We start from the raw sequence: 12,562 nt of genomic DNA, 5'->3' as shown, positions 1-12,562 counted from the left end.
TAGAAATACCAGCATCAATGTCTTCCCCTCTTTGAAGATGGAGATTGTTTTTTAAGAATACTTATCTGACAAAGAAAACTTCATTTCTCAAGGGAGCAAAGTCTTTGCAGGTCAAGTTTGAGGAATTATTATGTCTTTTTTTTTTAATATTTCCACATAAGAGTGAATTTATATCTATGGAGTCTAATGGATGGTGACACTGTTTAGTAGTTTATAAACAATCACAGCTTCAGTAGGACATCTAGTAAAATAAAAGCCCTACTCATTTTTATACAGTTTCTTAAGGAATGAAATCACAGGGAATAAGTCTAGCTTGCAAGAAAAAAAAAATAACATTTGAGCAATGACAGTAGCAAGGATAGGAATCTTGACCTACTGCTGTACTAAATAAAAGCTTCCCTCTCTCAATTAATGACCCTTTCATCACATAACACTTTAAGGTTTAATGCTCTGCTATGTGGTATGTCTCAAAACATCTGCATGAAAAGCAAAAAACAATATCATCGAGTCATCCAGATGTATTATATGGATACACATTCAAATGTTTATAGAGAACATCCAGACTAATTGAATTTTTACTCTTCTTCTAAATATTTTACCATCTTATTTAGAAAGCCTTATTCCTTAAAAAAAAAAAAGGACAATTATATTCTGATTGGAACCATGCATTTCTTATTTATTACTTACATGAAAATTTTAAGGGGTCATTTCTCATGGAGGGAGGTGGCTAATTCAAGGAATGTTGATTTGAGTTCTGGACCTGCTGCTATTTGTATGACCTTGAGTGGGTTGGCCTGGCTAACATCTTAGGTCATTTTCAGCTTTAAATCCTCTGTACTAACTATCAGGTCATTATTTTCTCAATATAATAATCATTTATAGGTATTTTCCTATCATTTGGGAATTGGTATGTATGAGTATGTGGGAGGAAGGGTCTTTATTTTCTTTAAAAATATATGGTATTTGGCTGAATTCTCATGTGATAGAATGCAAAGTTCTTCCAGTCAGGATCTATTTTACTTTGGTCTTTTTATTTCCAACTTCTTGCAAAAGACCTGGCATACTGCAGGTGATTAAAAAAATGCCTGCTGACTGACTCATTCATTGATTAATAATGATGACAATGATTTAAAAAAAATAATTCCTATTAACTACAATATGGCATTTTTATTCATGCATTTTATTCTGAAGAAGTCTAGTTCCAAATTTTGGACCTATTTTTCCTTCTAAGGAGAGACAGCTATTTTGCAGTCTTTCCTAGATTTCTTGTTCTACTGTTAGCCGTTCACATGCTAACTAAAATAGGAACTTCACAAAGCTTAGTGCTGTCTTTGTTTGAGGATGATTTGTGAATATATGAAAAAGTCAGTACTCTAAAACTAAAAATAGATCTTTCCCTCTTCTGTACCCTAGATAACTATTTTTCGTAAAGAGTACATATCACATTCTCATAATTTGACTTTTTGTATATATCTTATTTACACTGCAAGATTGGAAAATTCTCATTTATCTTTGTATCTTCTATAACACTTATTAGATATTCATGAAAGATTGCTGAATCTGTGCTGTAAAAAAGCCAGAAGGAAGAGCATGGGTCAAGACAAAAGGCAAAAGTAAGGAAAAGAAGAATTTTTTGTTAGAATAAAACTACATAAATATTATACCAAATAAAGCAGGTTGAAGAATCAAGTGAATTCTGGGAGTCACACAGCAAATGAGAAGCCAAGCCAGGACCATAATTGAGGTAGGTTAATTTGAGTATATTTTCTTTTACACCATAGCAGACTATAATTAATTGAAGGACATATAACCTGGAAGATGACTGGTTTTCCCAACTAAGATACAGTATTCAAATAAAATCAGCAGGTAATTCTTAAGTGCTTACTATTTGCCAAATTATGCTAGGTGTTGAAGATGCAAAGACAAAAATGAAAAGTATTAGTCCTCAAGGAGCATGTATTCTTTCTCTGTGAAAATTGGTATTTCTTTTTTTTACTCTTTATAAAGTTTCCTTGAGAAATATTTTAACCAGTGCTTGCTACAGCTTTACCTTCTCATGTTAATTATTTATGAAACTAAAACATTGATCTATAGCCAAAAATACAAAGTTTAGAATATTCATTAGTCACACATTTCTTACGTACATACTATATGTAGATCCTGGAGGAAGAAATGGTAAACCACTCCAGTATCATTGCAAAGAATACCTCAAATGGGGCTGCAAAGTTGGATACAATTGAAAAATCACTCAAAATGTGTAGAGCACATTACATTTCTTCATGATACTAACTTACATCAGTAATACCATTGCAAGCCTTTGAAAGTATCCATTTGTTTGTTTCTGACTTCTCTTTATATAAAAAACAACAATTTATAGTGTGTGTGTGTGTGTGTGTGTGTGTGTATGTTTTTGTGCATATCTACATGTATGAAGTAATAGCTGGAGGTTCTCCCAGAATGGCTAAAATCTCTTTAAACTAACAAAAAATAGTAAATATTGTAATTTTTAAATGAGATATTTTACTGAATTCTGAAGTAGATTTCCCTTTAATAGATGTGAGAATCTTTTTTTTTCTTTTGTTCTCACCTAAAAAGAATTCCTAACATTTCTATCTTAGTCCTATACCTGCCTTGTACAAAAAAGAAGAGCTTTTCAGAATTTGCTGTTTTAAGTTAATATTTTCTTAATATGATTCTTTACATGTATTCCTAACTTCATCCACACAGTGTCACTGTTAAGAGTGAAATGAAAAAAAAAAAGTCAAATTTGTTTGCCTTGCCAAGACTGCTTAATTTTACATAGAAATTCCAATATAAAAGGTTATGAGTATCAGAATAGAATTTTGGATACCCCAAAGTGAAAATGTTCATGAATTATACTAAAGAAATATCAGTTTAGTCAGTGAGCAATTATTAAGTGCCCACTATGTGCCAGGCACTGGAATTACAAAGAAAGAAAAATTACAGTTCCTCCTTTCAAGAAAGTTCAACATGTATAAATGGATAGAGTTTATGGTCTGTCCATAACTATTAATTTGCTCTAACTTCAACATATAAGATTTTATCTTTGGGAATATATTTTTTGCAAAAATGGAAAAAGACTTCTCTGGCTTAGATTATTTCATTGCTTTTAAGAAAAAAAAAAGCTCAGAAAACACCCAACAAATTCTATATGATATGAGAACATGTTGGTTTCTGGTTGTTTATTATACTCCTACTTTGATATTTCTGAAAGAAGTTTTTGAAAAAAAAAATCACGACATAATCTAGTAAACATGGTTGAGTATAGTGTAGTATGGTTTATGGGGTGGGGAGAATTTCTTTCTGGCTTCTTGAGGGGAGATGATCAGTTTATTTATGTCTCCAAAGCAAGAGTCTGGATTACCCAAACCATTATCCCAGTTTGAAGAAAAACCTTTGTTATAAACTGATCATAACATTGCCTATCTCTTCTCTTTTTAAAGGGAAACTATCATGCTAAAAATTGGATTTTTCTTACCTGTGGTGTTCCCTCCCACCTTCCCTATCTTTATCTGTCCCTCTGTCTTCCCTCCTTTCCTTTTTCCTTCCTTCCTCCTCTTCTCCTTTCTTTCCTTTTTTCCTTCCCTCTTTCCTCTCTCTTTTTCTTTCTCATATGCTGATTAATCCACAGTGATTACTGATCTTGTTTGTTATTTTGAGTGGAAGTGTTTTGATGACAGCAAAATTTCATTTTGCTGCCTGAGTAAAGTGACCCATAGGAGATTTGAATCTTGAAGACTGGCTGAGCTTCTGTGAGATCTGCCTTTTCCTACTCAGTACTATATGAAGCTCTTTATTTGGTCTATCGAGTTGATTGTTCTGAATTTAAAAAAAAAATTCTCTTAGTAGGGACCTGACATGATAGACCATAATGACTCAGAAAGAAACGTTAAACAGTCCATCCTGTCAACGGTGGCTGCCGGGTGCCGGCAGACCATAGCAGCTCCTTTTATCAGGTCAATGATCTGCTAAAAATTGTCTAAGTAGGACCCTGCCATGATAGGCCATAATGCCTCAGAGGAAGTCATTATGGACTATCAAGTAAACAATACACATTTTTAAAAAAAATTACTAATTAGGTTTTGCAGCAATACTTCCCATCCTTAGGGGCTCTACAGTGAGATAATTGACCGCGACGTGAGTTATGCATCCCAAGCTGAAGGCATGAAGGTTAATTATCTTGGTCTAAAGCCCCCAGCAAAGGGGACTATTGTGATGAGAAGTTGACATTTCAAAACAGATTAAATTTCTTTTATTTTCTTTGTATTTTCAAGTCTTATTTTAAATAGTTGTGATTATAAGGCAGAATGAGAGAGTAATATTAATGATGAGTATAAAGCCCATGGAGAAGGCCATATAACATATACTGAGGAAAGACCTTAAGGATAGGGATCTTCCATTTCATGTGAAGAGCACCTAAGAAAGCTACCTTGATTAAAATAATGCCTTGAAGAATGTCTGAATTAGATATTATATAAAAAAAGACCTACAAGGCTCATAATACCTTAGACCTCATCATTTTTCAAGACTATATTCTCCCTGACCTGGAAGTAACTTTTGACTAATTTACACAGAGTATGGAGTTAAGAATTGGGATTGCTTTATGGTCTCAATTCATACCATCATGCTCTATTAATGCATATTTTGGAATCTAGAGTATCATTGTGAGATTTCTCTTTAATTTGCAATTCATCTTTGACACAGCTTATTGACATAGTAGAGGCTATCTAAGAAGGAAATATTTTCCTAAAAAATACTGTTGGAGAACAAAGGATTATGAAGGAAAGAATAAGACAAAAAAAGGATGCAGAAACTTTCCTGAATTTTCCTCTTGAGGAAAAAAAAGTTGTAGTTAATGTTTGCTTAAGTAGAGCCATCTGTCACTTTGGAAAGAAACAATGGTGCCCCAAATTCCAGCATGTGAATATGCATGTATGAACAAAATGCTTTCATTCTATTTAATTCATGGATAACTGACACAAGTAGGTTTTTGCTGGAGTTGGGCTCAAGGGGAAAAACGAGAAACTTCTTTTGAGATGATGAAATCTTAATGTTGTGATCATCATCACACTTTAGAGTTGTTCCAGTTCAGATTGACTTAAGCATTTCATGAAAAATAAAAGACTTATTACAGAACACTGTACTAACGATCTTTAAATATTATGATCATTCTTATAGTTATGATTTTGAAAGCTACTGTCATTGCCCTAGTCTTGTTCAGTCCTTACTTAGGAAGCTCAGATTAGGTTAGGCTTAGGAGGAAGCCATGGAATTTCAGCAAAGGAAGAAAGCAATACGTTTTCATAAAAAAGCAGGTGTATACTTTACATTTGAAACTTTGTTCCTTTCTGACTTTAGGATCTGAGTTGTAAAAGGTGGACTTGGGAAAATGGATATATGACACATCTGTTTAATATGTAAAATTAAAACAATAATAACATTGTTTCTCTGGGTTTCATGATAGGCTAGGTTATAACTTTAAAGTAGAAGGGTGAACAAAAACTGACAGCTGCAATGTGTAAGCTCCTTGAAAGTTTTGGTTTTGATTCTGCATCATTAATACCTACCATAGCGCCTTCCACACAGTATTTGTTGTTAAGTCACTTCAGTCATGTCTGACTCTTTGGGTTTTTTTTTTGGCAGAGATATTAGAATGGTTTGCTCTTTCCTTCTTTACTCATTTTACAGATAAGGAAACTGAGGCAAACAGGGTTAAGTGACTGGCCCAGGATTACCCATCTAATAAGTGTCAGAGGCCAGAGTTGAACTCAGTTCCTTTTCTTCCTAGAGTCAATGCTCTATCCAGTGGACCATCTAGCCACCCCTAGTTACTTTATTTTTGAAAATCACAAATTGGGAATATTGTTTGTAGGACAGACAGAGAAAATACAGACAACACAGAAAATACTCTTACCTTTCTTGCATGGGTGGGAGCTGGATCCAGCTGTTAAATCTCGGGTCGTATCGGCTGACAAAGTTTGTACTGTGTTTTCCTGTAAAAATATATTCATGTGGCACATAAGACACAGTACACTTAGATGAAAATGACTATTATACAACTCAACTGCTTTTATAAAAAGGAATATTGTTCATCAGGGAAGCAAGAAGAGGGACGTGTTCAACAAAAGAATTGCATTCAATAATACTTGAAGTTAATGACACTCAAAACAAGTGTAAAACATGCAGTGTCTATCTTTTGGCTCTCCATTTTGGAAATGTTAATTAAGTTAAAGTGGTTAGGAGGTACTAGGCATTTTTTGGTCCACATGTCACATTGCTTACTTTGGTGGCACAATAGATGGAGTGTTGAGCAGGCAGGAAATTTTGGATTTGATTCCTGTTTCAGACACTTATTAGCTATGTGCCTCTGGTCAAATCATTTAATTTCTATCTATCTCATTTTTCTCAGTTGTAAATTAAATATAATACTAGCCCCTACTTCCCAGGGTTGTTATGAGGATTCAGGTAGATAATATTTGTAAAGCACTTAGAATGGTACCTGGAACATAGTAGGTCTTAATAAATGTTTTTTTCTTCTCTCCTTTTCTTATTGAATATAATTTCTTTGTCTATAAAATTTTATTGTTTGTCCTTCATTCTCAAAGAGAACCATGATATCTGAGAGGTGATGCCATGATATGAGATTTGAGGGAGGGTTGTGCAAGGTCACCTGCCTCACTTTCCCCTCCAGAGCTATCTGGGTCCAGTGGCAAGACAGATTTAGAACTAAAAGGAACTTTTGAACTTGGTGACTTTGTAGATGTAGCATTGGACCAGCTTTCAGGAAGACATTAGATACTTATAGTTTTGTGACCCTGATCACGTCATTTAATCTCCATATGTCTTAGCTTGTAAAATGGGATAATAATAAGATACCTCTCCCAGGGTTGTCATAAGTATCAAATCAGAAAAGCTCTGTAAACCCTTAAAGTTATATGTAAATACTATTATTATTATTGTTGTTGTTGTTGTTTTGGGCCCCTTGATTTCACAAAAGGAAAAATTGAGGCCCTGAAAGGTTAAGCAAATCATCCCTGTGACAGACCTGGGATCTGAATTCAGACCAACTGATTCCAAATCCAGCCTTCTTTCTGTTGTACTATCTGTCCCATGGTCCTATAAACAAAATCTAAATGGCTTAACCACCCCATAAATGAGGGAAAATCCTTTTTGTTTTTGTAAAAATGGCTAAGAGAGCTACTGTTATGAATAAATCAGGTTAGGGGAGAGCTGGAGGGCACAGAATAGTTCTTCAGTATAGGTTAGGGGGAATTATAGGTGTGCATTGAGCAAGAATTTTCTCCAATGTCATATTCTGAGTGTGTTTGTTAGAATGGGAAACATGAACGACCTAAGCCGGTTAACTAGCTTATCCCTTCTGTCAAGCCCCAGAAGCATATTAATGCTTCCTTGATATTAAAATGCACCTTAGTTTACATACAGATTGACAGTAAATCAGGAAGTCTGAAGCAAAATAGCATGCATCGATTTCCACTAAGAATTCAACCCTAAGTGCTCTCAATATGACAAAATCTCTGTTAATGTATTTGTAACTAAACTCACAAAGAGGAACTCCAAATTCTACTCAATGTATAGACAGGCAGACATAGCTCTTAATGTACAAATTGCTTGTGTATTTCTATGGGTTTTATGACAGGAGTATTTTGAGGGGAAAAAATGTGTTCAAATTTCCAAATTGAGATATGAAGGACTTCTGATATCCATGTTTATAGCCTGATAATGAGAGATTCCTCTCATATACTATGATGGCTTCTTGAAGACTTCCTTTGTATATCTCCTAGGTTCTAGGACAGCATCTAGGAGTAGCTCAAATGGAGTAGGGTGGGGGATCAGTAGAAAAGAGCTTAGAGAGAGATAAAAGGATAAATGATAAAGAGTAAGAATAGGGCTGAAGTTTGGAGGGAAGTAATGTACAAGAATAGAATAAGGAATGCCATCACAGCTGTCCACAACACTGGTACTAGGACAGGGGCTTTCTTTCTGGTAGTAGGGCTAAAAGCTCTGGCCTCTGTTATGGGCACACTCTGCAAGGAAAAGCATTTATCTTGCTTGGGAGTAGTATAGTACCAGGTAGCTATGCCCGGGGGCACAGAGCTCATTATTTCTCTTCTATCTTGGTGATATGCCCACAGCACAGAAGGAAGTAAAGACAGAGATGTTTGGGTTTGAGAGCAAATAGGGCCTCTCTGAGTGCTTTTGATAAAATGGTACATCCCTATTCTTTATTTATTTGCATGCCAGCTAGTACCCAGGTTCTTAAAGTGTTAGTGACCCATATGGGGTCTCATAAATTAATACAGGAGTCACAAAATTATGATTTATCATCAGTATATGTTTGATTTACATACCTATTTTACATACCTATATACTTGGGATCATGTAAAAATTTCTTGGATGAAAAAGGGTTGTGAGTGGAAAAAATTTAAGAATTCCTGCTCTAGGCCAGTAGTCTACAAAGTGGGTTTTATATCCCTGCAGGGACTTTGGTGTATTCTTAATAGTTTATGACTAGTTGATCAGAGGGTGAGGAAGGGAATATCTCACTCTCGCTGAGGACTAATCTAACCCAGAGCTTGTGTTCCCAAACAATCACACTTCCTCACTCTTCTTCCCTTCTCTAAGTTAACTCTCCACCTCTTCCCTTCTGCCTTGACAAGGTCCCTCAGAGTGCTGAGACCTGATCCTCACCAGTGCATATGCCAAACAGCTTTTATTCAGGAAATCTCTCCAGCCCCCAGAATATACCCATCCTGCTCTGTCGGATCATGCCATGGCTTCAGCTTGGGACCCTTGTGGCAGCTTTGCACCTTTTAGTAGGTGCAGGCTCAGGGATCCAGGCAGTATTCTATAAGAACTCTCTTCACCTTTTTCATTTTTGGTGGAATTGAATTGCCCAGGATGACACTCATGCTGCACAACAGATGTCAAACCCCTCCCTCTTCTAAACCTCCCTGTTTCTGTCAAAGGCATGGCTATCCTAATTAGCTAAGTTTCCAACTTCAAATCCAATCGGTGCTAAATATTGTCAGTTTGAAAAGCTAAAATTTACATAACACTTAAAGGTATGGAAAGAGTTTATAAATTTCATTTCATTTTACCCTCACAACAATCTTGGGGAAAAGTTATACTATTTTTTTTTTTTTATTGCAGATAAAAAAAACTGAGGCTGACAGTTTAAATGCTTACCCAGGGTCACATGGCTAGTAAGTGTCCAGGGTAGGTTGTATATACTAAGGTTCTTCTGACTCCACATTCAAGGCTCTTTCTACCTTTTGCCACATAGCAGTTTTTACTTTATCACATACCATCCTGTGCTCTCTATTCTTATAGCTACTATATTACTTCAGGGTCTCACTCCCTATCACTTGGATTATTGTAATATCCTGCTACTCCGTTCTCCTGACTCAAATCTTTCCTTATTGTAATTCATCCTCCACACAGCTAGTAAAATAATTTGTATTTAGGTCTGACCTTGTCTTTCCTCTAAACTATCAAATGCAATGACTTTCTATTTACTTTAGGATTAAATATCATTTCATCTTTATCTTATCCTTTTAAAATTTTTGTTTTTCCCTCACTTTTATGCTGCATAATTATTGGTTGTTTATTGTTGTCTAATCATTTCAGTTGTATCCAACTCTTCAAAACCCCATTTGGTGTTTTCTTGACAAAGATACCAGAGTGATTTGCTATTTCCTTCTCTAATTCATTTTAAAGATGAGGAAACTGAGGCAATTAGGATTAAGTGACTTGGCCAGAGTCACATAGCTATAAGTGTCTGAGTTCAAATTTTAACTCAGGAAGATGATTTTTCCTCATGCTATACCCAGCACTCTATTAATTATGGATAATTAAAACAACATATAATTATTAGTAAAGTAGCAACATATTATTCATACACATATTATGTGTATTATTTATATATGTATATATATATAATTTATAAATAAGTAAATGGATATTGGGAATATGTGTTTAAGAACTTCTTATTGATAGAGGTTTGTGATCAAAAAGTTTGGAGAACACAATCATATTCTTTTTAGCCTATATACCAGGCATTGTACTAGGTCCTAAGAATACAAAGACAAAAATGAAAGGATATTCCTGCTCTCAAAGAGTTTACATTCTATAATGCAAAATTGCTGCCTTCTCTTTAATTTACAATTCATATTTCCATAGATTTTAGATTAGTTTGTGTATGCAGAGAAAGGAGTGCTCTATCAGCAACATGAGAAGGAAGCTATAGCAGGCCTGCAATCCAAAATATCCATATTTAACATGAGGCTGAGAATGGAATATTTGCCGTCATGGAAAGAATGGAAGGAACATTGTCATAGAGAGAAGGGGGAAGAACTTCCAAACAGTGGTGAATAGGACAGGACCTATGATAACAGTAACAAGCAGTGAAGGGGGTAGAGAATGAGGATGAGTAAAGGAACAGATTCTAAAAAGCCTAACTTAAAGACTAATGTTCCCTGATGTGGGCCAATGTAGGAATCAAGGATACACCGTCTCCATGGGATTGAAAACACATGGAGAGGCAGAATGCCAAAATGCAGGTGCAGCAGCAGCTGGCCAGTCACCAGGAGCAGCTGCTCATGATCACTCCTCTGTCTCACTCATTAGGAGCAGGGATATTTAAGGCAGGGTCAAAGAAAGGGCCTGATGCTAGTGTTCATTATCCTAGCCCACTGAGTTCCAGGGAAGCCAGAGTGATTATTTTATACCACAGCAGTGGGTTTATGGTTCAGTAAATAGGGACACGGTCACAGATCCAGGTGAGCTCCCACATTAATAGTAGTCTTGGATTCCATCTTTCTCTGTCCTTGAGTGAAAGTTTTTATAACTCTTTGGGATTTATTTCCATTTCATCTCCCTGAGTCAAATTTTTCCCCACTCCAAGCTAGCCTCCATAGTGGACTGCCAAAGTGATTTTCCTTCAGTACAGATTTTATCATGTCACTCCCCTATTCAAAATTACAGAGGGTCCCTATTGCTTCTTCTTCTTCTTTTGTTTTTGAGATGGCCAACTTTTTGTGCCTCCATTTAGAGGTTTTTTTTTTTTTTTTGGCAAAGATATTTTGATACTTAGTGGTTTGACACCTCCTTCTCTAACTCATTTTATAGATGAGGAAACCGAGACAAACAGGATTAAGTGATTTACTCAGAATCATATAGTTAATGTCTGAGGCCAGATTTGAACTGAATAAAATCAGTCTTCATAATTCCAAGCACAGTATTCTATTCAATGCACCATCTAATTGCTACCTATTGCTATTAGTGTAAAATAAAAATTCCTCTATTGATTGTCCTTTAAATTCTGCTTCCAACCTATTTTCCAACTCTATTCATCACAGTATCATTTTTCTCACTATTAACTGATGTGAATTGTATTCTACTGGTAGGGCAAAAGGTCTCCTGGAATAGATCTTTACTTCTTTAGCATAAATTTTGTGTTAACACTGTCCTAGCCCAAGGTAACCCTGGAGATATTATTTTCATTATTTTACAAAAAAGGGTTAGTGCAGGAGCAGCTTGTTATTACCATTAATGTCTCTTTCTATGTCTGGAAGTCTCCTTATTTGATACTTCACAAGAAAGTGGCTTTTTTTTTTTTTTTTTAGTGATTAAGGTTGATTAGCCTTGACTTGACTTTTTGGGGATTAATGGTCAAAATTGGCTTTGCCTCTAAATCAGTACTATGCCTTTGCTCAAGGTAGAGGATCTACCCTGTGATATCTTATCTTGAGCTAGAGTGAATTCCTTTGGAAGCTGTCGCAGCCCAGGACAAGTCATCAAATGAGAAAAGGATCAAATGATATAGTTGTTTGATTACAGAACAAAATATGAGGAAGAAGCCAAAGCAAGTTATAACATGTTTTTAATGTGATCTTTGCTTGCAATGGAACAAGATAAGGATGTCATTCAGTTGTGGGACACTGGACATTCCAGGAATTCTTCCAGTCTTTGATATAATTAATTGCTGTCATGAAAGTGGTGCATTGACCAACCCAAATAACTACATCTAGTGTTCATACTGTATGCAAAAGGTTGTCTTTTTATTTTGTTTTGTTTTTCCTGGATTTATTTCAAATGAGATTCTGATACCATGAAAGTATTGATAATTTATCAGATTGTCAAATGATATAAAACTAGGAGGAATAGCTGACATACCGGATGGCAGAATCAGAATAAAAAAATCTTGTCAGGCTAAAATACTGGGATCAATCTTGTAAGATAAAATGTTGTTCAATTGTTTGTTACGTCTGAATCTTTGTGACCCCATTTGAGTTTTCTTGGCAAAGGTACTGGAATGGTTTCCCTTTTCTTCTTCAGCTCATTTTACAAATGAGGAGCTGAAGCAAATTTGCCTCAATCTGACTTGCCCAGAATTATACAACTAGCCAATGGAATTCATGAAGATGAATTTCTCTGACTTTAGGACCTACACTCTATCTATTGTGTCACCTAAAATTTACTAGGAATAAATGCAAAGTCTTCCACCTGGCTTCAAAAAAAG

At 35.4% G+C, this 12,562-nt stretch overlaps 1 protein-coding gene across 1 annotated transcript in view; it reads right to left on the bottom strand.

Annotated features, from left to right (window-relative positions):
- The window catches only part of KLHL14 (kelch like family member 14), a 168,093-nt gene that overhangs the window by 12,648 nt on the left and 142,883 nt on the right, over window positions 1-12,562 (bottom strand). The window contains exon 8 of the mRNA XM_051970272.1: window positions 5,936-6,014. Coding sequence (XP_051826232.1) covers window positions 5,936-6,014 — 79 coding nt within the window. The remainder of the gene's footprint in view (window positions 1-5,935; window positions 6,015-12,562) is intronic.

Source organism: Antechinus flavipes, chromosome 1 (assembly GCF_016432865.1).
Source record: "Antechinus flavipes isolate AdamAnt ecotype Samford, QLD, Australia chromosome 1, AdamAnt_v2, whole genome shotgun sequence".
Classification (NCBI taxonomy): Eukaryota; Metazoa; Chordata; class Mammalia; order Dasyuromorphia; family Dasyuridae; genus Antechinus; species Antechinus flavipes.
This window is presented reverse-complemented; position numbering and strand designations above follow the sequence as displayed.